Genomic DNA, 24,800 nt, shown 5'->3' with positions numbered 1-24,800 from the left:
TAATGGATTTATAAAGCAACAGCATGGCTCTCCCTGTAGAAGCTCCTTCCTGATGGATCTCCTGCAGGATCTCTCTCTTTGCCAGCAATCCTTCCTAGCTAAAATCCAAGCCTGCCTACCTGGAAACTCTCTCTCCCTCATCTATTAGGGATAATCATTCCCACTAGGATCCCTGGTTTTTGGCCTGGAGAACACTCATCCCCACAAAGACTCACCCCAAGCTCATCCTCGTCAGAGTTGTCGAAGATGTTGTCGAGGTCGTGCAGGGACGGGGCCAGGTCGGTGACCTGGGTGAGGCTGCCGGAGCCGGCCCTGCCGGCAGCGCCGTCCTGCCGCGGGTCTGCCACCGCCGGGGAGAGCAGGGGAACAATGGGAGCACGGTCAGGGAAACGGGAGCACAGGCAGCAGCACAACAACACCTTTCCCCACAGCACTGAGCCCCTCTGCTGCGCTGGAGCCTTGCAGGCTGCTCAGCAACCACCGACGGTCAGTTGGGAAACAAGGAAGGAGCCGCTGCTCATTTAATATTCTAAAAAATGTATAACTGTTTTTACAAAAAGGACAAGGAAAATCGAGATTTTTCCAGCTTGGGAGCTGTCTGTAGCTCTGACGTTACAGACAAAAGTTCAGATGTGATTCTTCCCTCCAGATGTTCTGGCATATGGATATTTTTGCTTTGCAAACCAAACCAAAGAGCTTTAACTCACCAGTCTTAGGAGCAGAACTGAAAATGGACATGGCATCTTTTCCATCAGGAACTGGTGTGGAATGGCCCGTTGGGGGGATTTCCTTGGAACCAATCCCATCTTCTGACTGTACAAAAAATCCAAGAGATTTCATGGATATGGATTTAGGCTATGTAAGAACAAATGTTTTCCTATGTCCAGCCAGGCTCAGGGGTCTGAGTTAAATACAAGATTTACAAAGGATTCCATGGACAACATTCAGCTCTGACAGCCAGTCCAAGTAATTAACCACCTCAAATTCTCCAGGAATAAACATCTTTTAGAATGTTTGCTTGCACAGCCAGACACCAAAACAGTTCCATAAAGGATAAGATACGTAAAGAACATTGTGTAGGTGACAATATAATAAAAAAAAATAAATACATGTCTAATTTTGTTCTGTGGAACAGACTTGTGTCTTCCAGAGAGCTGTAGAGCAAACACTGTGCTACAGGATAAATCCCCCTAGAACATTAATGCCAAAGACTGAATTTACACCTTACCTTGCTCTTCTTCAAAGGATCTTTGTCAGCCCCAAGTTTGCATTTTTTATTGACAGTGAAACTGTACTTGATGTCTCCATCTTCGAAGGTGTAAGGATCACTGGTGTCTCCCCAGCCTTCTCCAGGAGGTTGTAGTAGAGGCAAGGGGTCAAGATAGTTCAGGGTCTGCACTGGTTTCTGCTCTTCCAAAATTTTAAACCGTTTATTAGGTTGTGCTAAGAGCCTGAAGTGAAAATGAACAAGCAAAGCCTCCATGAAATAAAACCAGCATGATCTGCAGCTGTCACACAAACACAGACCATGGTTCACTCCATCCTTAATCAAGCAGAAATGTTTTTTTCCTCAAACAATAATAACATATATGTAATAATAAATGTACTGGATATATTTAGTACTAAATACCTTACTATATTAAGACCTACTTCAGGACAATGAAAGAAGAATCAATTTTGTCACTGTACAAATGAAAACACTTTGGAGTCCAGCCTTTCCAGGCTGTGTTTTTGAGGCTGAAACCCCTTTCAGCCTAGCAAACTCCATTGGAGTTACCAAACCCAACAGTCATTTAACTCAATAACTCTTCCTCAATTAATTTTTCCTAAACATTTTCATTAACCATTCTCTCTGGTGCATTTTTAAAAATGCATTATCAGAATGCTAGTAATTTTTAGGCTAGCATAAAATACAAAATAGGTTACAAAGAGATTGATCAGTTCTTGTAGTGTATAACAGAAAGCCAGATATGAAAAAGGCAAGCATCCTGCAATAGATTGTTTCTATTTAAGTATTTGGTGCTCTCTGCAACATCTGTGATGGTGAAGCCATAGCCTTTCTCAGTTGAAAAGTAGAAACTAGAGTTCGATGATGATTAAAACTGCCCAGCCCCCTGCCCAGTGTGCACACTCACCTTTTCAGTGCAGTGCTGTCGGGGTTGATCTCCATCCTGCCATCATACCTCTCGCACGGCAGCTCTGGCGGCCGGAACTCGGGGTCATCACTCGAAGGGACGCTGTAGGTCCTCCACACGTCCACGGCCTCATTGCTCTGAGTTATGCCACAGTACAAGGCTGTCTCACTGACCTCTGCCATCAGAGGTAACCTCTGTCCCACCAGGACTGTCCTGTCATCTAAGCTGGGCAGTGGCTGCAGCTCCAGCCCGCTGCCGTAGAGTGCTGGGTTCACAGGAATGGAAGGGGGGTCCAGGTTCTCCGCCTCCTGACCTCTGGGCTGGGGGCTCAGGGTGGGAGGCAGAGGGGAAGTGGGGGAATGGGGTGAATCCATAGGATTCATATTAATTTGCTTGCTTGGATTTCTAGCAGGTAGCGAGAGTGGCTTCTCATATTTCCTGGAATTCGGGACTTCCAGAGCAGAATCCATCCCGGCCAGTCCCAGCTTCTGCCCGGATGTGTCCTGCTCCATGCATAGCTCTTCAGTCACCGAAGGCCGATGGTGAAATGGCATCAGGGGCCTTTTTTGCAATTTCTCTCCCTTGTCCTGCCTCTCGGTGGTTTTGTGCTTTGAGGAGGCAGGAGGGGGCAGTGCCGAGGCCGCCGCCGTCCCCACTCCGAAGCCGGGCTGGGGCAGCGTGGGGGGCCGGCCCGAGGCACCGGCACAGCGCTGCTTGAACACCTTGTGCCTGGAAAAGGAGAAAGCGCTCACTGCATGCCCTGGGCAGTTACTCCACCTCAGGGAAAGACAAACCCAAAGAACAGCACTGAGAAAGCTCCTGCCTACTCCTGATCTTATAACAGACTTTTAATTTCTGCCTGGTGGAGGAAGTTTGAATACATATTTTTAAATACTCGAAACAAAAAAATGCAGTAACATACAATCTTGTTACTGGCTTCATGTGGCTTTTTTTGACTTTACATCCAGTATCTTTGAGACTGGTAAGCACAGAATTGAATTTCAGGTCCTGCTAAGAAGTATTTTCATCATACTGAGAATGATTCCCAAGGATGTGACAAGAGGGATATAACTCTGCCTGCACTTTTACTGGTCTTTTTGTTGTTCAGGGCTTTTTGTTTAGCTGTTTTATTTGATTTTATTAAGCTAAACAGAAATTGAAAGATGTGTTTTGCTTAACAATGAAACCTGTTTAAAAATAAGCACTACTTCAAAATGAATCATTCCATCCCTATTTTATGAACAACAATAGGACAACAAAAACCCATTTCAAAACAAGTAATGTGCTTTTTACTTAAGAATCTAACCTACATGATCACAAGTGAAGTGGACTAGACTGAAGACACCCAAACGTGTTTACAAGCACAAACAGGTCTTGTGCTTGCTGCCCCGATCCCTGGAAGCATCCAGGCTGTGTGGGGTTATCCCAGCTTTCTGCAGGGCTTTGCTGTTCCCAGGCCACGCTGCAGATTCCCTGCAGCAGCAGATGGTCTGTGCCTGCAATCACCCTAATGTGCAGTTAATGCCCTGGTAACTGGAGATTTGCCTTAAGCATGTTCTTGTAACATTTCATTGCCTTAATTCTCCATCATTCACCATATTTTAACTGGCTGCAAAGAATTATTTCAGACATTCTGCTCCTCACACAGCAAGCTGGGTCTGCAGGAGACTGAATCTGATGCGGAGTACCAGACAGCCCTTTGAGACTCCAGATCTAAGATTATATCCTGACATTTTTCCAGTACATGGAATGGGCACAGAAATGACTAAAAAAATTCTACATGTCAGTAGCTGCTCAGGTTCTGCAGCTACACAGAAAGTACTTATTGATGTTTGAAATCAGGTACTGCCTTCATTTTAAGGATAATGTTTCCATTTCCCAGCTGTTGTGTTTACTAACTCCAGCATGATGCAGTTATCACTGGAAGGATGAATAGACAGTGTGAAATTGCAAGTGCAGCTGAACCTATCCATAGAAGCAGGCTCCCACTGCCCACTATTGATTCCCATGCTTTCCAGGCAAAGCTGGACCTCAGTTTTCCACAGGAAACACTTGGCATTCTAACAAAACATTTCTCTGTTCCACATTCTTGAGTATATAAATACAAACAATGTGTATAATCTGAGGGAAGATTTGCAGAAAGCATCCTCTCACTTGGGATAGAGCAGGGGGTCTCCAGGTTGAACATTCCACCCTTGTAGGATGCACAGACCCTTCATCTCTTCCTTTGACTACACAAGGAAGAACTGCATGCTGAAGGAATAACTTCTGGTAAAGGTGCTTTTATCATCTATCTTACAAGTAGATGGTGACCTTGGGAATTAAGAATTTCAGTAGAAGTGTTTCACAGGACTATTTCACTGCAAACTGGGTTTTTTTCCTAGCCCTGTAACATCTCTCTGATAGTTTTGAATGGTTAAGCATATTGGTGATGATGGTTTGCCTTTTCTGAGTGCGTAGTTATGGAATTCTAACCACCCAAAGATGACAGATAACTTTAATAACCCCCTTAAGTTTTAGTGTGAGTTGTGAATTCTTTTTGATCCAGTGACAGTGGGTGACCAGGCTGCAAAGGTGTAATATTCTCTTGGGTGGGTTTTGGTGCTGTGGCAGATTCACCAGAGGTACGTGAAATGATTTGTAGGGATGTTTTCCCTCTTCCTCCAAATATCAGGATACTCACAACTTAGGTTTGTCTAAGATCCTTTCCTCTTTGCCACAAGCCTTAACCACTTAACCAAAGGTTACAGCTCTGAAAAGCTGCAGGATGAGTTCCTTACGAATGGGAACTGTTGGAGTGATCCTGGCTCCAACACCATCATTTTTCCACTTGGATTGGCTTCTTCAAGTGACAGTGGGCTGAGATGCACATTCATCCCCCAAATGTGATCACAGGTTTGATATTATAATTTCCTCTTGTCTCAGCTAAAACATAACTCCCTTCTGTAAGTGTACCTCTGTCTGAATTAAACAGGGTTCTCACAATACAACAAATGTTTGTTCTCTTCAAAGCTCACCTGGAACAAGAACAACTGACTCTTTGGACTGGATCCACAAAATCCCATGACACACTATTGTTAGAAACTTCCTCTTCCAAATTTGCAGCTGTAATTTGATTCCTCCTGAAGAAGAGGAAATTATTTTAGTAATCACCACCTTCTGAAGAACAAAATTTTTAAAATGTATATGCATAAATTCACGTATTTTCCCCTCAGAGAAATTACTTCCTTCTATCTGACCTCTGAAATTAACAGCAGATCCCTGTACTACTCCTTAAATTTACAGTTTGATTTATGTAGCAGGAAGGTCCCAGCTCTGCGTCAAATAATTCTGTCTGGAGTCTGAGCACAAGAAACAAGGGGAAAGCCATTTAAACCGTTTCTGGAAATTAGTCTGACATACCCAATGAGGAAATTGCATGGACATAGGAAAAAAATAAATATTTCAGGGCTCATCATGCTGTGATACATTTTAAATCTCCAGAACTAAAGGTCTATGATACCAACATCAATTTATACACCCTTGTCAATTGAATTTTTAGTCCAAATCATGTAATGCTTTACAAATACTCCCCTTAGAGCCCTAAATATCAAATATATACAATCTGTTCTGCAGTCACCCAGCTTTCAGTTTAGTAACTACAATAAAAATTAACATAATATATATAATCTCAATCTTAATAATGTTATTCCTGTAAGGAATAGCATTAAGGCAAACTATGACAATTTTAGCTATATATTATGTGTTATAAACAAAGCATGAGGACTGCTGCCATACTTGGACTGTGCCCTGTTGAGGATGCATTCTTTCCACACACGGTGAACAATACGGTTGTGAAATCTGGGAGTAATCTTGCTTGATTTCTTTGGACTGTGGACACTGACTGTCCCCTCCTGCACAGCTGGATGGCTGATACTGCTCTGAGAGCAACCACTTTCTCCTGCAAGAGAAATAAAGCATTAATGTCAGAACTGCTCTCCATATTGTCACTAGCTATGTTTTCCTGGAAGTCTCTTAGCAGGCTGCTGGCTACACTGATGTTCACATTCACTGGGGAATGCTCTGAGCATCCTTACAAAACACATTTCAAAGCAACACTTCCTTAGAGGTAACAAGGCACTGGGTTGTACCACAGACACAGGCAACAGAGCTGTGTACATACTACACCTCACCTGATGTGTTACATTCTGTATATTCTATATCTGTATGTATCTATAAAGAAATACATTCTCTAATAAATGGCGGTACTTCAGATAGCCCCTACAGCCCTGGATTGAATCACTAAGAAATAGTGCAGATAGAGCTTTTTCATTATTATCCTGGATGTTAAACTTGAATTTATATAGTCTCTAGTGAGTTGCTTTAAAGATGAAATTTACTGTAATATGGATGGTCCTAAAAGCATCTATTAAGAAAACTAATCATTTATGTAGACTATTTCAGAGCAAGGATAAATTCTTTATACTCCATATTAAACCTCATTGAGGAAATGAATGGATCACTGATGCTTTCCTACAGATACAGGCTGGGAGAGCTGGGAGTGTTCAGCCTGGGGAAGGGAAGGCTCCAGGGACACCTCAGAGCCCCTTCCAAGGCCTAAAGGGTCTCCAGGAGAGCTGGAGAGAGTCTTGGGACAAGGGATGGAGGGACAGGACACAGGGAATGGCTTCCATTGCCAGAGGGCAGGGATGGATGGGATACTGGGCAGGAATTGTTCCCTGTGAGGGTGGGCAGGCCCTGGCACAGGTGCCCAGAGAAGCTGGGGCTGCCCCTGGATCCCTGGAAGTGTCCAAGTCTGGGCTGGCCAGGGCTTGGAGCAACCTGGGACAGTGGAAGGTGTCCTGCCCATGGCAGGGGGTGGAATGAGTTTAAGGTCTTTTCCAATCCAAATCACTCTAGGATTCTGTGCCACTTCTTTACAATATGTTTGAATTGAAATACTAGAATCAAAACTGGCTTTGGTGAGACTTTCCAGCTGAGATCTACACTACTACAGAAATTTCCAACAGCTTATCACCAGTAGATACACTGTTAACACAGCATATGATATTCTCAGTATGTATTTTCTATATGATTATCAAAGAGATAAAATATGAAGATATTACTTCAGCATGTCTGAGAGCCTGAAAACTCTCTGCACTCCATTCCTTCCTGTGATGCAGAAGCCTTTACCAGCTATTGTACAAGCAGAGGCTTCTTTTTCTGCCCTGCAATGTGTTTCTGTTTAGCTGAACCGAGCAGCACATCCATCTTGCCACACCCCAGCTGCAGCAGCAGAGGGAGCTTTGGGTCCACCGCCCTGGGCACGGAGTCCCTGCTCTGGGCTGGGGCTGGAACAGCAAGGAGGGATGTGCTGCATTTTCACAAGGTCACACCAGGGTACAGAACACTTCGTCCTCCTGCTGACGCAGTCCAAGCAGCCTCAAGTGTGAAGTGCTGAAGGGACTCTGCTGCACATCACTGCGGCTAACAGGGAATCCTGCTGCTTGCCACCAGGTGACTTGCAAAACACAACTTCTGAAATGGTGCACAAGCTGCCTAACCCTGCATCTTCTTCCATTCTTCACATTATGTATTTCTTTCTCCAGTTAGATCTTCCCTGATTATCATTTTGTAAAGCCAAACATGGAAATCCCTGGCCATACTGAGACTTGTGCCCCTAACCATGTATTTCACTGGCTTCCAAATGCTCTCCAGCAAGTGGAGAACTAAACAGATGATCAAAAAACAAACAAGTCAGAACTTCAGAACTGGCAAATGTGCCCACCTTTGGAGAAGGGGAAAAGGAATGTGTGTACAGACAAGCATCATATGCACACAGAGGCATCATGTATCAACAGCAGGAGGAAAACAAGGAAAAGTCTGATAGGAAGGGAAGGACAGGAGGCACAAGAGGATAACCAAGGAACTACCAGGGCTTTCAAGTTACATTGGAGTGCCTTAATTATTGCTTTCTGTAATTATGTAATATTTTTATACCATACAGTAAATCAATAGACAGCATAACAGGATACAGAAATTCACAGCAGGCAAAAACACTTTGTTCTCACACACTGACACTAATTTTTATCCAGGTACACCCCTGACACAGTCCTGGAACACAGAGATACCTATGGTAGGTAATGGTACAGAGTGGAGGACACAGCAGCCCCTCATCAGAGGCCACCACACAACCCCTGCAGTCCAAACTGGTTCCAGTGGTGAAAAACACCGTTCCCCAGTTCCAGCAACAATTTGTTTTGTTACATACTTTAGACACAACCATGCAAAATATGATTAAAAGAGAACAGATCATCTAGTCCAGCCCTTGCTTGAAAGCTGGATCAACAAATTTAACTAATCTGTTTCTTAAAAACAACCTTACAAAATGTCCCCACCAAACCTCCCAAAACCCATCACCCTTCTGTTAATGGAACTTCTGTAGCTTCCCAACAGCCAATTTATTCCAACATTTCATTATTCTTCCTCAGAGCAAGACTGTCCTCCTGTTTAACCTAGTTTTGCTTTGCTCCAATTCAGATTCATTACATACTGGTGGCAAAGAAAAGACTGTTCTTTTTCTCCTTGAAATTCCACTTTCTCTAGAGTAAACCACCTCAATCCTGTCCATCTTTTCCTGGAGGTCCTGTTTTCAAAATCCAGGATCACTCTCACTGTACTTTCGTGGACTCCAGTCAGTTTAACCACATCTTCAGGAGCTACAAACTGGACATGGCACTAAAGGCACATTTCAAATAGTATTGGGCAGAACTGCAGTATGATTCCCATGCCTCACAGTAATCCAGTTTATGGGTCCCATTGTTGATTCTGGACTGCATTACATGCTTTTCCCAATCCATTTCTCCAGTTTTCAAAGGACTTTTAAAATGTTTTTTGATAAAAAATAATCATGTCATTGTTTTCTGGAGAGGCACCCCTCTGATACAAATTCATACTACCCTCAAACAATAGCAGAGATCAAACACAAGCTGTGACTGCCAGATTGGACAACATGAACACTTCTATACAAATGATAGTTTATAAATATTCAAAAATAGAATCCCCCTTTTGATACTCTACAAGTGTAACAGGGTTCTGAAAATTTTAAAAATACAATAGCACATTAAAATATGCATCAATACTTGTCTAGAGATTGTTATTTAAATGGTGATTGTCTTGCTTCAGTTGGTTATTAATTGCCTTCTTGCTTATTTTAATTTTCAGTTCCTTTGAAGAACACTATTCCAAGTGAATTTGCATCTCATATTCTGACTTATTAGCAGCAAACACTAAATACTTTTATTGTCATCTATAGGCTCTAATCGTGGACAAGTGAATCCAGACCTGTTTTCTTTGGCTTTGCATCAAGGTTTAAAGGTTGGACTGGATGACATTAGAGAACTTTTCCAACCTCAATGCCTCTGTTATTCCAGGACTGACCCTGTTGATGTGACAGAACTATCCCATAAAGGCTAAGCTCAGGAGCTCCTCAGTGAGGGTATAACAAGGATTCTTTAGCCCCATCTGGCTGCATGGTCTCACAGAACTTGTAGGGCCTGTGTGTCTTTGACACTTCTATTGCTTTGTGAAATTTAATAAGTGCTGCCCAACAGGTTCAAAAATTCTCCAAGTTCAGGCAGAAGGTTGCCCAGTGGTGAGTGGTTTCTGTGTTGCTTTGCAGCACTGCACACAGATGTACCTACAGGAAAGGGAGCTGAACTGAATTCACTCTGTTTTGTGTAATGGGATGTTCATAGCACTGGCTTTCCTTTACCACAACCTACAAAGTCCTCCCCCAACACTCCTTCACTGCCTGCCTCTGCTCACACAGGCACTCCCCAGGAGCTTAGCAAAACCCAGAGTCTGACTCCATGTCCCCAGCCCACTGCTTACCCATAACAGCCTGCTCTGGAGAGGTGGGGGGAGTCAGTGGCATCCCACAGGTACTGACAGGATCCTTCACGCTTCCGAGCCCCTGCTGGCCCACATTTATATGGCCTGCAGCACTGGCAGCGCTCTGTGACACTGGGATGTCACTCTGGGAGATGAGAACAAAGGCTGAAGGATACACCATCCTCACACCCCCTGCAGAGAGAAAACCAGAGATGGAAAACCACAAGTCTTAGACACACCTGATAATATCCAGAAACCACAGCTACTTCCACTTGTTTTCAATGTCAATTTGACAAAACTTATTATCTGAAATACAAAGAGCTAAGGAATTTCCATGCTAATATATATCCAGCCCTCTGTAACCAGTACAGAGCTGGAACAAGTATCTCAATCCAGTGAATAATGGCATGTGGGATACAGGGAGTACAAAAGCTTGAGGCAACAGAACTACTCAGATGTTCTGGTGTCAAGAGAGCTACGAGAGAATATAGAAAAATTATAATGGCTCTTTCTGATTAATTAGATGTCTTTTTTTTTTTTTTTTTTTTTAATCATGGGAAGGAAAATAATCCTTCAGGCAGAATATTGAAACTTACCAACAATGACTTCAACTGCCACAGGGAAATCGTTGTCATATCCCAGCTCTTCCTCCTCTTTCATGCCTTCTTTTTTCTTCAGCACCATGGGGTAGAAGTACTGCCACTCCTCCATCAGCTTCCGAGTGGCGGGGTCTGACATCTTGTAGGACTGGCCCGTGAGGGTCCCGTTCAAGCCGTAAGGACTCACCAGCACTGCAACACAACAAACAGCAGCCCTGAAGGACTCAGCAGCACTGCAGGAGAACAAAGAATGGTCCCACAGCAGGGCTGCTCCTGCCAGAGCCACTCTTCCATCCCGTGAGGACTGAAGGGTCCAGGGAAAGCCACTGCAAAACCCAGTATGGGTGTGAATCCAAACCTACAGAGCACTGAGGCATCCTGAGCTAACTCAGCACCCCATGGAAGTTTGGGTTCATAATTTCCACACCAAATGAAATTCCAGCAACCCCAATGTAGTGAAAGAGCACTCAGGGATGAGCACTCATGGAAAGAAGAGAGGATGGGAATTTGAGACTTTTCAGCATTAAAAAGGATAAATAATACACAAAGAAGGGTCAGAACAAATAAGAAAAACTACTTGCTTAACAACAGGTATTTCCATTCTGACTCAGTTTTGCTTTTAGTTGTATTTGATCTGAGACATGAATTCAGCTCACTGAAATAAAATGTATGATTGAAGTGCCTGAGCCTCTGTCAAAGCTTTACATGTAGACACAAAATGTTTTCAATAAAGCTTCTGTAAATTAACATCTCTATAAATGATTATTTCATGTGTCTCTGGGTGTTTTTTTACTCTATGTTGAACTTTACTAAGATTTCTTGCTTTAATTGCTTTGAAATTATAACTTCAGACTGTTGTAAAGACAGCATAATGCAATGACTCAAAATTCTAAAGCATTTTTTTTTAGAGCATCACATGAAAATTGCATTATGAATTACTAAGCCATTAACTTAATTCTGTAAAATTCTAATTTCTTAAACTGGCAAATAAATAGTCAAGTTTTATAATAGATACATCAAGTTTTTCATTGTTTCTGCTACATTTTCACACCCACCCACTTCTTGTTTTTAAAACAAAATAGTAAATAGTTGCCAGAGTATGAATGAAAAGCAGTCCTGAACCAGATCAGCTCAGTTTTTGAATCCACATAGGATTCACAGAGACACCATGTCAGAAAATCACATGGGTGCACTGACTTTCTTAAACACTAATTTTTTTTCAACTGAAACGATTGATTTGTTTGGCATGTAAGGTTACCACCAATGTGAATGGACAGAAAGTTCTGGAGAACAATCCCCACATGGCTGACGTCCCGAGCAGCTGGGTACCTTGGAAGGGCGAGGGGGAGGACTGGGCCATCTGGATGTGCTCCTCGGTGATCAGGTAGATGGGCTGGTGCTGCGCGATCTCCACGCTCGTGCACACGTTGCTCTCCCCGTGAAGGAAGAACGTGAAGGCACACGACAAGTGTTCGCTGAAGGAGAGAGGAGACAAAAGGAAACATTTAATGCTGTTTAATGGGCTCCAGGAGGGAAATTCAGAGCCTCGGAGGCCAAGCACACACCCTCCTGTCCTGTTCTGAGGCTCACTGCCTGCTGATAATCACATGACAGAGGAATCTATTACCAGACAAATAACTGACAATGTTGGCAGCTGTCTCATTGATGTGTTTTCCTACTTGTTTCATTACAAATAAATGGGATTTTAACCAGAATCCAAGCAGTAAAATGATGGGTCTTTAGAAATTCTTTGAAGTTCAGCCACAATGAGGTCCAGCTTAAAAGGAATAACAAAGGAATAGGAAAGACATTTGCCTAAAACCTCATGAGAATCTTGATTAAAAAATATAAAAGCACATGAACATAACAAAGTTGTCAACAACCTAAGGTGAACCATAGATTTGCCACTGCTGGCCAAATTTAACTTGAAATGAATGGTACTGAAAATGTTTTCACTCCATTCTACCCATGTGCTTCCATCACAGCAAACTATTTGCTTAAATATTCCTTGCTACAAAGCCACAAGAAAAAAACAAAGCACATTTCATGTTTTTAATAATCATTTTAATAAACTAAAAATGTACAGGGCTGCAGTAAGTGTGAGAGATTTCTCTGTCCAATTCAAGAGCTGCACACAGTTTTATGGGTGTTGGCTTTGGCACAGGGCCAGCCCTAATCTGTGTTTTACACTCAGCTCTCACTACCTGCACCAAGAAGAAAAACCAGAGGCAACTATAACCATTTCTTTTTAGTGTTTTAAGTCAGCTAACTGCTCTGCTATTGCTGCTAGTTGTTTCTAAATAATGGCACTGATGGTCTAGAATTGGGAGCTGCTCTAACCTCACTAAATCTCTGAGTCCACACATTGGGCAGAGTAACCTGTCATCCTGTAGCTCAAGTTCCTCTTCTGTAAGCCTCAAATCCTACCACAAAAAGAGACCAGAAAAAAATGTTCAGCTGAGAAAAATCTGGAGAGAAAAGGTTACTTAAATAACAGGTAACAGCTACACTTCCCTAGTGCTGCCATCCACGATTCTGAAGTACTTTGCAACAATAATTCCTCTAAATAAAAAGTTTCGTTGTTTCAATTTTCACAAAGGACAGCAATTTCACTATCCTCGGTGATGAAGTGATAAATTGAGCATTAAGTTACATGACGGGGAAGGGAGGGAACAGGACATGGGACAAAATGGGTCAGACTCCAGGTATTTCTATCCTGCCCCAAGGAGAGAAGCAAATAAATTCATGTAATAAAACCTCCTGAACAATGGATTTTTGCACATACAAGAAATACAAAATTACAGCAAAGTCCAATTATTTCATCAAAACCCATTCATTTCCATACACAGGGTGAATGCCTTTAATATAAAGGTTTTAATGAATAAAACCCTCATGAGAGATCTGGTGTAAGATCAAGTGGGGATAATGTCTGCAGAAAGTTCATGTGCAGCAGGTCAGCATTTCCAAAGCAGAGAGCAAAGCTGTTATTTTCAGCTCCTGTCTTCAGGATATACACAGAAACACTGGATTCTGCAAGCTTCCTGCAGGATTTGACTGGGTCTTGTGTGTGGCTGCTACTGAACTGAAGGGAAAAAACTGGGACGAGCAAGGGACCCTCTCAAGTGTCTTGCAAAGTGCTCTGGCATGAACAAATCATGTGGAATCTTCTGCAACACTCACAGCTACCCACAAACACTGTGAGGATAAGGAATACACCAAATCAGAGCTTGAAAAACAAAAGATTCGTTTCATTTTGGTGGGAAGGCAATGCATGCCACTAACTTTCAACTGAGAATCAACAAACACCAGAATTAGTAACTGAGATCACAGAATTAGATAGCTTCAGACTGAGAGTACAGACAATTAATTATGGGGGAAAGAGGTGTACAAATACAGCATCAGCCCACCTCCCTTCCCTGAATGCCAGATTAAGGAATAATAGTAATGAATGTTACTGCTCGCACCCAGCAATAAGGACTTCATCAGTGAAAGATGGATCCTTTCTATCGAGCACTGGATCCAAATTAAACTGTGCCCAGCTCTAGGAAGAGAGCAATAAAGCTTGCCCAGTCCAGCAGCATTTTCCTTCAGACCAGGCTTGGTGGAGCTATTGGCACGAGCCCCTTTGCCCAGCAGGTCCAACTCCAGGACCCCGTGCCCTGCTTCCCTCCCTGACTCCCCACCACCTCTGCCAGGGGAGAGGCACTGACACACAAGTGAAGCTCCCTCTGGTGCCAGTCACCACCAGAAGTTCAGCTTTCAAGACCAAAAATAATAAAGATCAAGGCCTGGGGACTTCCTGCAGTCCCCATGACCCCGAGTGAAAGTTTCCTTTAGTAACAAATAAGAATTTGAGCACACACTGCTGGGCTGTGTCCCACTCTGGCAAGTGCTCCCAGCCTCCTGACATTCCTGCATGCAGTACAGCTCACACCATTCCTGAAATACCAGCCCAAAGAAATCGCTCTGGCTACAAATGTGAGCCAGATCTTGGAATAAAATCCAAGTGGAGAAACTTCACACAGCCCCAGCACCAGGCTTCACCTGATCCACCACTGAGCTCCGCTGTACATTCAACCTATTCACATCACATAAAGTTCCAAAACACACAAATTGTTCAGGTCCTCACTAGAGTCCACCAACAATACCAATATCCAGTTTTTCTACCAGATCCACTTCTCTTTGCACCAACAAAAAACTGAACACAAAATGCAGATCAGCCCAGGGTTCCTAAAAACATTCAACACCATGTTCAGACTGAGTTTTTATTTTATTTACATTTATTTCAACCCAGTTCAAAAACTGAAGCTGACAGGCTTTTGAGAAGCCACTCCACTATCTCTGTGGGTTTTTAAACACCCTGCTTTCTGTACTCTTTTCTGATCAGATGATAAAACCATCAGAAACCACCAGAAAGGCACATGAAATGGCTTCCAAATGATCTCCCTACTCCCCAAAGTCTGCTGGAATACCTCGAGCTGCCAGCTCAGGACAAGCACAATAATACAAATGTTGCTAATTTTGCACAGCTGTACTATACATTCACTTTGCACACACTAACACAGGAACAAAGGGCAAAAAAGTCAGAGGCACAATTTTACTCCTCCTCTGACTGCTAATGAATTTACTTTATAATTTTAAATTTGAGCCTGTTTCACCCTTAAAGTGTTTTCTCCCAGTCCTTAACTCACGAGCCTGTTGTTTTTTTTTCCCTCCTCTTCTCATTTGTAGCAGAGGAGAGAGAGTGAACTGTTTTTATGGGCACCTGACATTTCAACCAGTGTGAAACCACAACAGAGAGCAAAAATGTGACAGCACTCTGGTCACACTACACAGGAATTCTTTTTTATGGGTACTTTTTCAGAAACCTTCTTTTTCCTTTCCCAGTGCCTGACAACTGGGATGGTTAGGATGTCATCTTCCCCAGTGGAATGTATAGAACATATACAGAATATATGTTATTTCCAATGCTGGCTGCACTAAGGCTGAGGTGGGAAAAACGTTGAGCACTGGTCTGCAGCCAGCAGAACACTTTGGCACATACCTTCAACAATATTTCCACTACATCCACTGAGACTTGTGTGCTAAAATTAAAATAGGCAGCTATTAACAGAAATACAAAGAAATAGCAATGTCAAATAACCTTTTGTAACAAAAGATCTGTGTCCTCTTAAGTATTGCAGGTACTTTTTCTCCACAACACAGAAAAATCAAGCCTTCACTTTGGTACCTAATCACCTGCAGCTGGCATTATCTGTCTTTCAGTGTTTCTTCTGGGACCTTAATTACCTCAAATAACTTTTGAGATGCCTAAAAATGTAGCTGAATGCCTTGGCAATGTAATATTTAGGACTTCCCATAAACTTTATGAATGCCAATTCCTCAGTTACTATAAATGACTTAAAGAAAATAACATTACATTTACTTACATATAAAAATCAGATGAGGATTATGAAAACCTGACTACATTTAAACTCCACAACATTGGCAGAGAAAGTAGAACAACTCATGGATTCAGGTGTTGTTTTCATTTTTGGGGGGAAGTTTGGATAAATACTGACTGGAACCCTGTCTGTTCTGCATTCAAACTGTACAGGAAAAAAATGCCAAGATACTACAATTCCTAACCAAGTTTGGAATGTATATACTAATGTAAATCTTGTATAAAGTCAAAACTGCCCCCTACAAATTCCAAAATACACCACAAACGTGGAAGTCAATCTACCAGTAACAATTACTGGGGGATTTGAGGGAGAAGATGCAACAAAAAAAATAATTGAACACAACCAATTTTTTTTCCTTATTCGAGGAATATTAAAACAATATTTTCATGGTATCAATTTTATCATCATTATTTTAAGGACTTGAAACCATTCCCTGAAAACCCCTTGCTGCCATGCAGTGCACAGTGTCTAAGCTTGCTTTGTCCCAAACACTGCAACCTCTCCTGGCACACCTGGAAAGGGCAGTTGGGAACCACATGCTAGGACTGACACTAAAGGTTCCTTAGAAAAACACACTGAAAATTTAAGAATCCTATATTTGTACATATCCAGCCTACTTTTAGAACTTCAGGGCTGAGCATTTTTTAAATACTTTTTTCTCCACAGAGCAGTTTGAGCTCCCATGACTCGCCCTCCAGGCTGCAGGCAACCTCTTGTTTCTCCTTTATTTTATCAGCAATTGTCTACAAAGCCACTGACTGTGTATGATTAATTGTATTTAATTAATACATTTTCTTGGACCAAGAAATTGTATGGCTGCTTTAATTCTCCTCAAAGTTAAGACTGGGATCTGAAAGCCCTCAAGTCACAGTTACCCCAAAACAGATTAATCAAGTCTGATGTCAGAAAAGAGGCAGCAGCAAGGCACAGGCATTAGGAAAAGAGTCAAATCATCTGTTTAATGTGGACTACAAAAAAGAGGCATCGAAAGGCGAATCTGAAACAGAAGAGCAAGTGAGAGCAAAATAAAATAATTTCCTTTAAAGCTGCTAAAGCAACAGGACAAGAGCAGGTCACAGCAGGGTCTGGGCAGGAGATGGCAGCACCTGGACACCCCTACAGTCACTAACACTCCAACAGCACAGAAATTAACAGTCCAGTATGTAAATCAGCTCTTCTTCAATATTCTGGAAATAAATAAAAAGGCCAGGCCATTCTCTGGCGCTTAAGGGAAACTGCATGTTCAAAACCACAACTAAAGCTAAAAGGAAAGCATTTCCAGGCATGAGACAATTTCAGAGTTTTCTGGACACCACAGCCTCCCAACAACACCCAACCCCCTTTTCTGCACCAGGCATGGGACTCCCACAGCCAGGTCCTCTTTCACTGTGAAAGTGTGATTTCACTGTATCACAGGTGAACACACTGCTGCCTCACGAACAATGGAAACTGATGTCTGGTTATACAACTCTGCTCAGTCACTAGTTTTTGTATGGCACAGAATAAGAATACAGGAGGCCAAGCTGCAGATTAAATCATATTGCTTTTGTAAAGACTCCTTGTCTCTTCATCTTGTTATCTCTTTCTCTTCCCCAACTCAAAGAAATAAAAAGCAGGGAACAGAACATCAGTTCCCAGAACTACCAGATCTTTAATAATGGTATCAGTAAGTCCATTTGTTATCTCACATATTCTGTTGGATTTTTTTTAAATGTATGAGATGCACAGACAGAAACTTTGTATATGTATGAATTGCCTTTAATTAATTTGTACACATATTAATTGCCTTTTTCCAGTAGTGAAGTAAAAGCACTAAGATAACAGTTTCACAATGCAGCATGCATTTAGATAACATTATCTAAACACTTGCTGTGTTACAGACTTATTATCTCAACACTGCCTCGGTTGTCACCAGCAAAGCCCTTGCCAAGGCCAACAAACACCTCCCTAACGGGATTCCCTCCCTGATCCCGTCTCCAGCATCCTCCCACCCTCCCCTGAGTATAAACATACACACAGGATGAGCTGCCAGCCTGGGGGACACAGGGCTTATTCTTCCAATGGATCCATCAGTCTGCAGTGGGACAGGGTAAGAACAGCAGCACCTACACGAGTCCAGGGGAAATGCTGCACATCCCATCAGCCTGTTCTGAGCAGTAATTGCATTGTAGGACCACTTGGAACAAGACCCACATCAAGACTGTACTGGAGACAAGGTCATGTCCTTTGATGGGAAAATGGGAGAAACTGCTCCTGTTTATCCCAATGTCTGAAGGCTGGGAGAGCTCCAGGTTTGGGTTTTTTGGAGATGGACTGGACTGCTTACAGAACAGAGAATAGGCTTGGCTGTGAGTAAATTACAGGGACAGTGCTCCTGCTGTGAGGAGCAGGTTCTGCAGCAACAGCCATCCATGCTTGCCTGGGAAACTACACATAGAAATAAGCGTATTTTTACACTGTATTGAAGCAGCGTTCAATATTTGGTTCCATTTTTATTAATGAATAATTTAAATGTATAAGAAGCTCCTCCAGTGTGCTGGCATTGAGAAATTCCCTTCCATGTACAACGGGAGTAGCTTTATTCCTGTGATCCTCAGCGAAGTATTACAGTATAATAGGTGAAAATGTCCCATAAATATGCACTATAGACCCTTATTTTTCTGTATCAAGTAAGTTTTGTGTGTTGAACATCAAGGTTTATTGATTTATTATTAGCTTTATTTATTTATTTATTAGCTGCACATGTGCATAAAATGTGATTTGTCAAAATACGGTGGTCTAAAATTGTTTCCCACAATTTTTAAGACGATGAACTGAACTCGTTCTCAGACCACTGATGGTTACTGAAGAAATAATCCAAAATAATACCCTGAATAACTAAATCAGGCAGCAGGGCTGCCACAACCACTGCAATGTATTTCTTTCTTTACATTCAGGGACAAACCCTGCTCTTGATATCAGTTATTACCAAAGGAAACCTGGAGCAAAAAGGAAGGCAGGTCCCTGGATCAAGGATAGCATTTATCCCATATATTCAGAAATATGGGACAATGACAGATGGCACGAAAGGTTGGTCAATACATTTGCCAGTATGAAAATAAACACATTAAAGTCAGAGCACAGCTATGCAGGATTTTAGTTTTCATGCTGAAAGCTTGACCCACTTGAAAGAACAGCAGAGGATTCCTGCTCTGGAAATGGGCTGGGATCCATCTCCAGTAGGATTGTAACCAGCAGATCAAAGCACAGCAATCCAACAGTGTTGCTCAATAGGTGAGGAGCTTGTGCATCCTCCCACCAACGCTCCAAAATCAGGAGCATTGAAGGCATGTCAGGTTAGAAAAATCCTACCTGCAGTAGACAAGCAGAGGTTGTAGGGTAGAGACACAGAACAGATCAACATACAGTTTCCCTGTATCAGAAATTCAGATCTCTAAAAATTTTATGTGCTAAATTACAACTTTTTAATACAATCTGATTTTTACTAAATGTAATCAATACCAGATAAAGCTGGCCAAACCCAAAGGATCTCCTGGATCTCTGAAATAAAATTCCTGCAGTGAAATCCCAGTGAACATTGCTCCCTTGGCAGAGGGATGATGAGTGATGCAGTCAGGGCTGTACCACACTACGTAGCTCGAGGCACTGAGGATTACCGAGTCCATTATTTGTTACATTTGTGCCACACTTCAGAGCAGTGCTGATTTAGAACTACAACTCTTTTGAATTATTTAAGATGCCAGTACCAAAAAGTGATTCTGCAAGTTTATTATATTCATTATGAATTAAAATTCATCGTGATGAGACACTGGATCCTGTCCTATTTAGAAAACACAGAAGTTGCTGTGACCATATTTCTACTGTACTACAGGATATAGACTTTAAAGTACTATATAAATGCATACCAAAAAAGAAACATGGAGGTTATTAAAGTTATTTTCAGGTTAATGCCAAAACAAACATATATTTTTCACTGGAAATTCTGAGCTTTTTAATTTATGTCCTTAGGAATCAGGAGCTTGCTTATATCTGTACTAGCATCACCAGGTATTCTAAAAACAATAGTACCAGTGAAAACTACGAAACGGATTATAATTAACTAGAAGATTTTCAGAATGGATGTACTATTTCTCTAGCATACTATTGCTTTAGCATACTCAAAATACCAACACATCAGAAAAAACTGCATATAAATCTCCTAAAATCCCTGCTGTTATCACCCTTCTGCCATGTCTCTCTGTCTGAAGCACTGTTTTCACACAGGGTCTGAAATGGGTCCTTTGGAAGATTCATTTCCATGAAAGATCTGATACCCTTTCAAACAAGAATGCAGGCAGATAAGCTCATACATTCAATGTGCCCCATAAGTTATACATGACACATGAATAAGTTACATGTTAGTTACATGTGGAATCTCCCAAAAAGCCCTCTTTTTGTGCTGTTAGTCTCAGCATTTCTTAAATACCATCCAGGCCTCACAACTGTCATGAGCAGTTGTGCTCTGGAGATCAGGACTGAAAAAATCCTTTTGAATATTAATAACCCCAAACTCCAGCACAAGCCTGACGAGCGCTGATGGAGGTTCGCCAACCAGCTATTGCCATTTTTTTTTTCAGCCTAAGGCATAAACTGACCTTTCCTTAACAGCTCGGCCCTGCAAAGTTTAAATGCTGGGTTCCCTTAAATTGAAGCTTTCTGTGGCAGTTTTATCACAGATAACACAGCTATCAGTTACTCTGGCTCACAGCTCCAGCTGGATGGTTGACTGGCACAGTCAAAATGATTTGTCTGTGGTCACAGACCCAAACAGAGCTGAAGCTTTGGAAAAAGGCTTCCCTGATAAAGGGGTAAAAATATTATCCTTTCTATTAAGATTTGTGTTACACTCTGGCCATTGGTGGGCAGTTAACTTTATCCAAATGAAGTCAGGCTAGTTTTCAGTCTCACACCTGAATTGCAGGAGTTGTGTGTAAAGTCAGTGATGAAATCATGTTCAGCAGAAAAATAAAATTAGTATTTAACACTCAGGTATGGGGGAGTATCAAACCACATTTATATTGGGAGCTTCATTTTCATAAATTAATGTTGCTCTAGGAGTAAAGTCACAAGTCATTAGTGATCCCTTAGTAATTGCTTTAGACAATTCCTTACTTGACTATGTCCTTGTAGCACAGATTCACTCAAAGCCACAGCTGAGCTTGTCACCAATATTTGCTCTGTGCTCTGCTGGATTCAAAACTGCACATTGAAGAAGAGCATCAACATGGGATACCACAGAAATTTATTTATAAGAAATTAACAAAAAATACCTAATTCTGTCTTAATTTATATCAAAATTAAATCTGAAATCCAGAAATTTAATTCATCTGATAGCCTCTTTTGGCTTGAAATGGCTTTGATCTCAACAACCATTAGTTAGAAATGACTACTCTAAAACCCCTGTAACCTGAATGAACACTGTGACGTGGATAAGCATTGCTGTGTGTTTTATAGGGCTACTCTGTTATTATGGAGGCAGAGTCTGAAAGGTCACATTATTTGTTTATGTAACACACGTGGTGTTCTTACAAATAACAGCCCTGAGTTCTTCAGTAACCAGACATTCCCTCACCTGGGAGCACCGAGCTGGAACAACCACTCAGTGCTGTGCAGACCAGGATAGGGAGACCTAAAAAAATTAAAAATATGGGAACAAAACCAGCTGTCAATGAACCTGACTAGCTGACAAGAACCCTGACTAGCAGGTATAAGGTACAAGGGGAAATAATACGTGAACATCACATCATTTTCAGGCTGCTCGTAGCATGGGGAAGAAAGCAAAGCAGCCACTGCCACTTACTCCTGGCTTGCACCACATGTTTAAATTAGGGAGGGGTTGTGTGAAGCTTTAAAATTATTATATCCAAATTCTTTCAAGATAATCAGATAATTCTACACAAATCCTAAAAATGAAGCTCAAAAATAATGAAAACTAAAATCCCATAAAAGAAAAGACACGTGTTTCTTACAATCAAATACCTAACTTTCTCACAAGCAGCCAGGCTTCTCTCCCTGCTTTGTAAGTTAAGCAGCACTGGCATGGTAACACAGGGCCCAGTAATTCACAAGTTAACAGACACAACAATTCATCTGCTCTCTCCCCATTTAAATTCCTGCAGTCTCAGTCACAGGGATGCTCTCCAGACATACACACAGGCTCTGTCCCCACAGCCAGCAGCCAGAGCACAACCAGGGTGCGTCTTTTCCATGTCTGAGCTATAAAAATAAAGCGCAGCTCGTCAGAGGCTCCTCCTCTGCTTGCAAGGCCGGCACTGCCTTGTTTTTCCTGCCTGCTAATGTAGGTTAATGCACCCTTCTCCCCTTCACCCCATGGAGGCTGAGCAATTATCCAAAGTAGCATTATATTAGATTAAGGCCATTCTGAAAAGAGATTCCTGGGAAAAAAACCCAGCAAAGCAAAGGGAAAGAAGGGCCACACGTTCATTTCTTGTTGTCATTAAGTTCACTCCACATAAAATTAAATTTATCGGTTTCATTCAAAAAGCAAGTACATCAACAGCAGGAACTGTGGTTACCCAGGTTGTTCAACACAGAAATAATAAGAATATTGTTCTCAAAATCTCAAAACTATTAATGCAGTTTTGATTAGTGCTGCTTACTGTGGGCTCCCCAAGAGAAAAGGAGAAGTAAAGCATTATATTGTGAGTTGTACGTCACAGATTCACACAACCTTAAAAAGAAATTCAGATTCTACAGGCATTAAATCCCAATACCCACTCTCCAGAGTGAGGAAAGTTCCGTTTTTCTGGCAGGTGAACACCAGCACTGGGAGCTCTCCAGTGAGGAAGCAGCCCTGCTCTCAGAACACGGGAGCTGGGGACCTTCTGACCATCTCACATCCATTTAGAAATGGCAACTGGAAACAGAATTTGTAAGGGCTGCAAGACTTGATCCCCCTCTAAATTAATTTCTTCCTACAAACCAAATCTTCTGATATCTTTACATGATTATAAATCTATAATAATAACTCAGTATTTTCAATTACAGAACATGAAGAGAGATGAATCCTGATGGAAAGCTTTAATATTCCCAGGACTCACGGCTGAACTCTTAAATGTGACAGCACAACAGCACTACTGAATGGAAAGGAAAATGGAAGGAAATAAAGCTCAACCATACCTTGATAAAATGAAACAAAAAAACCAAACCCCCACCCCCCAAATGACAAAGCAAAGCCAAGTGCCTGAATCTCTCCCCATTTTCTTGCACAGCACACCTTGCTCGAGCACCAAGCACTAAGGACATAAAATGCCCTTCACACTCCTATTGAAGAGCACAAGGTTTAATGAGCTACACAGGGCAGAAAGTTTTAAGAGATCTGAACCTCATTTTACAGCATGGTCTCAGAGAAAATTTGTTCTCCTTTGCTGTATGGTGTGTAAAGGAGCCTGCAAAGGCTGCAAACACCTCCTAATACACACCAAAATTTGAGCTGTAAGCCTGCTGCCAGCTGTCCTTTAGGAGGATGGCTGCACAAAATTATTTCACATGCGTCCATTATGCAGCATGATCACAATTAATGAAATAAATTTTATGATTCAAAACAAATTAAGCAACATGTAGAAAATTCTAAAACCATGAAAAATGCATTAATTTATTCATTGCCATGCATTTGTGATCTTTCCACTTTCGGAGTACGGTTTAATTGACTAGTTTAGAGACCAATTAATCCCTTTACATTTAAGTCAATCACTGAATCCTCTCCAAATAATTTAGCTCCTACATGCTGCCTCCCATTTGATGTCCCTGGAGAGTGACTGCAGTTGAAACAGGTGGCACACAAATCACATTTAGGAATGGAGAAAGAACTGCACTAGCAGGGATACAAAGCATTAAAGATGCACAATTCAGCCAACCATGTTCACTCCCTGATCTCCACTACTCCAGCTCCCAGTCATGCCCTGAATGTTTGGTGGGGTTTAAATAACAACTGCAGGTCACAGATAATTATTTTAATTTTTGTTACTTTCTCATCCTCACCTACCTACTGTTCCTCTCTTCATTTTTTTACAAGGCACATGGAAATAATTCAGTGCCAAAGATAGGGAGAGGTAGATTTGTCACCAAGGAAATCATTCCTCAGGTGGGGAACAGAGGTATTGGACACCAAACCAGTAACCTCCAGCATCACAATCCTAAAAGAAGGGAAAAATCACAATATATTGAGGGTTTTGCCTATTAAAACCACTTGCAATTTCAAGAGTATTGGAATGGGACAGGACATTTTATTTTCCCATAAAATAACACCTTAAAAGGTATCAGAATGAAGGTAGAATTTCTCTAGTTAAACAATAAAGTAAATCTGAAAATGAGTCAAGGACTTCACCCCTTCTATAAGGTGCTCAACCAAGAAAAGAGCTTGAAAATAAAAATTATTTCAAATAAGCTAAAAACAGCTGAAACCACATGAGGCTCAAGTAGAAATTAAAGTATTATTTTTGCACATCAGTCCAAGGCTTGTTGTATTTTAAAAATTTACACAGACACATGATAAACAAATGATCTGAAACCTAGAGAAAGTATGTTCCAAGAAAAAAATTTAAGAAAGAATCATAAGAAGGAAAAATAATTATTCTCACATCAAACACAAGATTTAGTGTTTTCAGTTCCACCAAGTAATTTTATAATATAAATTCTTTTCTCCCTCATTTTCCCCTTGAATTAAGAACAAGTTTCTGTCAGAAATTGAA

At 41.6% G+C, this 24,800-nt stretch overlaps 1 protein-coding gene across 2 annotated transcripts in view; it reads right to left on the bottom strand.

Annotated features, from left to right (window-relative positions):
- Positions 1–24,800, bottom strand: part of MED13L (mediator complex subunit 13L) — a 166,028-nt gene that overhangs the window by 32,401 nt on the left and 108,827 nt on the right. For both annotated transcript variants that reach the window (XM_086856439.1, XM_086856440.1), the window contains 9 exons: positions 11,936–12,081; positions 10,604–10,798; positions 10,008–10,199; positions 5,913–6,075; positions 5,153–5,257; positions 2,136–2,864; positions 1,229–1,451; positions 708–813; positions 216–340 (listed from right to left, as the gene is read on the bottom strand). In XM_086856439.1, coding sequence (XP_086712565.1) covers positions 216–340; positions 708–813; positions 1,229–1,451; positions 2,136–2,864; positions 5,153–5,257; positions 5,913–6,075; positions 10,008–10,199; positions 10,604–10,798; positions 11,936–12,081 — 1,984 coding nt within the window. The remainder of the gene's footprint in view (positions 1–215; positions 341–707; positions 814–1,228; positions 1,452–2,135; positions 2,865–5,152; positions 5,258–5,912; positions 6,076–10,007; positions 10,200–10,603; positions 10,799–11,935; positions 12,082–24,800) is intronic.

Source organism: Cyanistes caeruleus, chromosome 18, assembly GCF_971803275.1.
Source record: "Cyanistes caeruleus chromosome 18, bCyaCae1.hap1.1, whole genome shotgun sequence".
Taxonomy (NCBI): Eukaryota; Metazoa; Chordata; class Aves; order Passeriformes; family Paridae; genus Cyanistes; species Cyanistes caeruleus.
The sequence above is the reverse complement of the archived record's forward strand: the minus strand, read 5'-3'. Positions and strand labels throughout refer to the sequence as shown.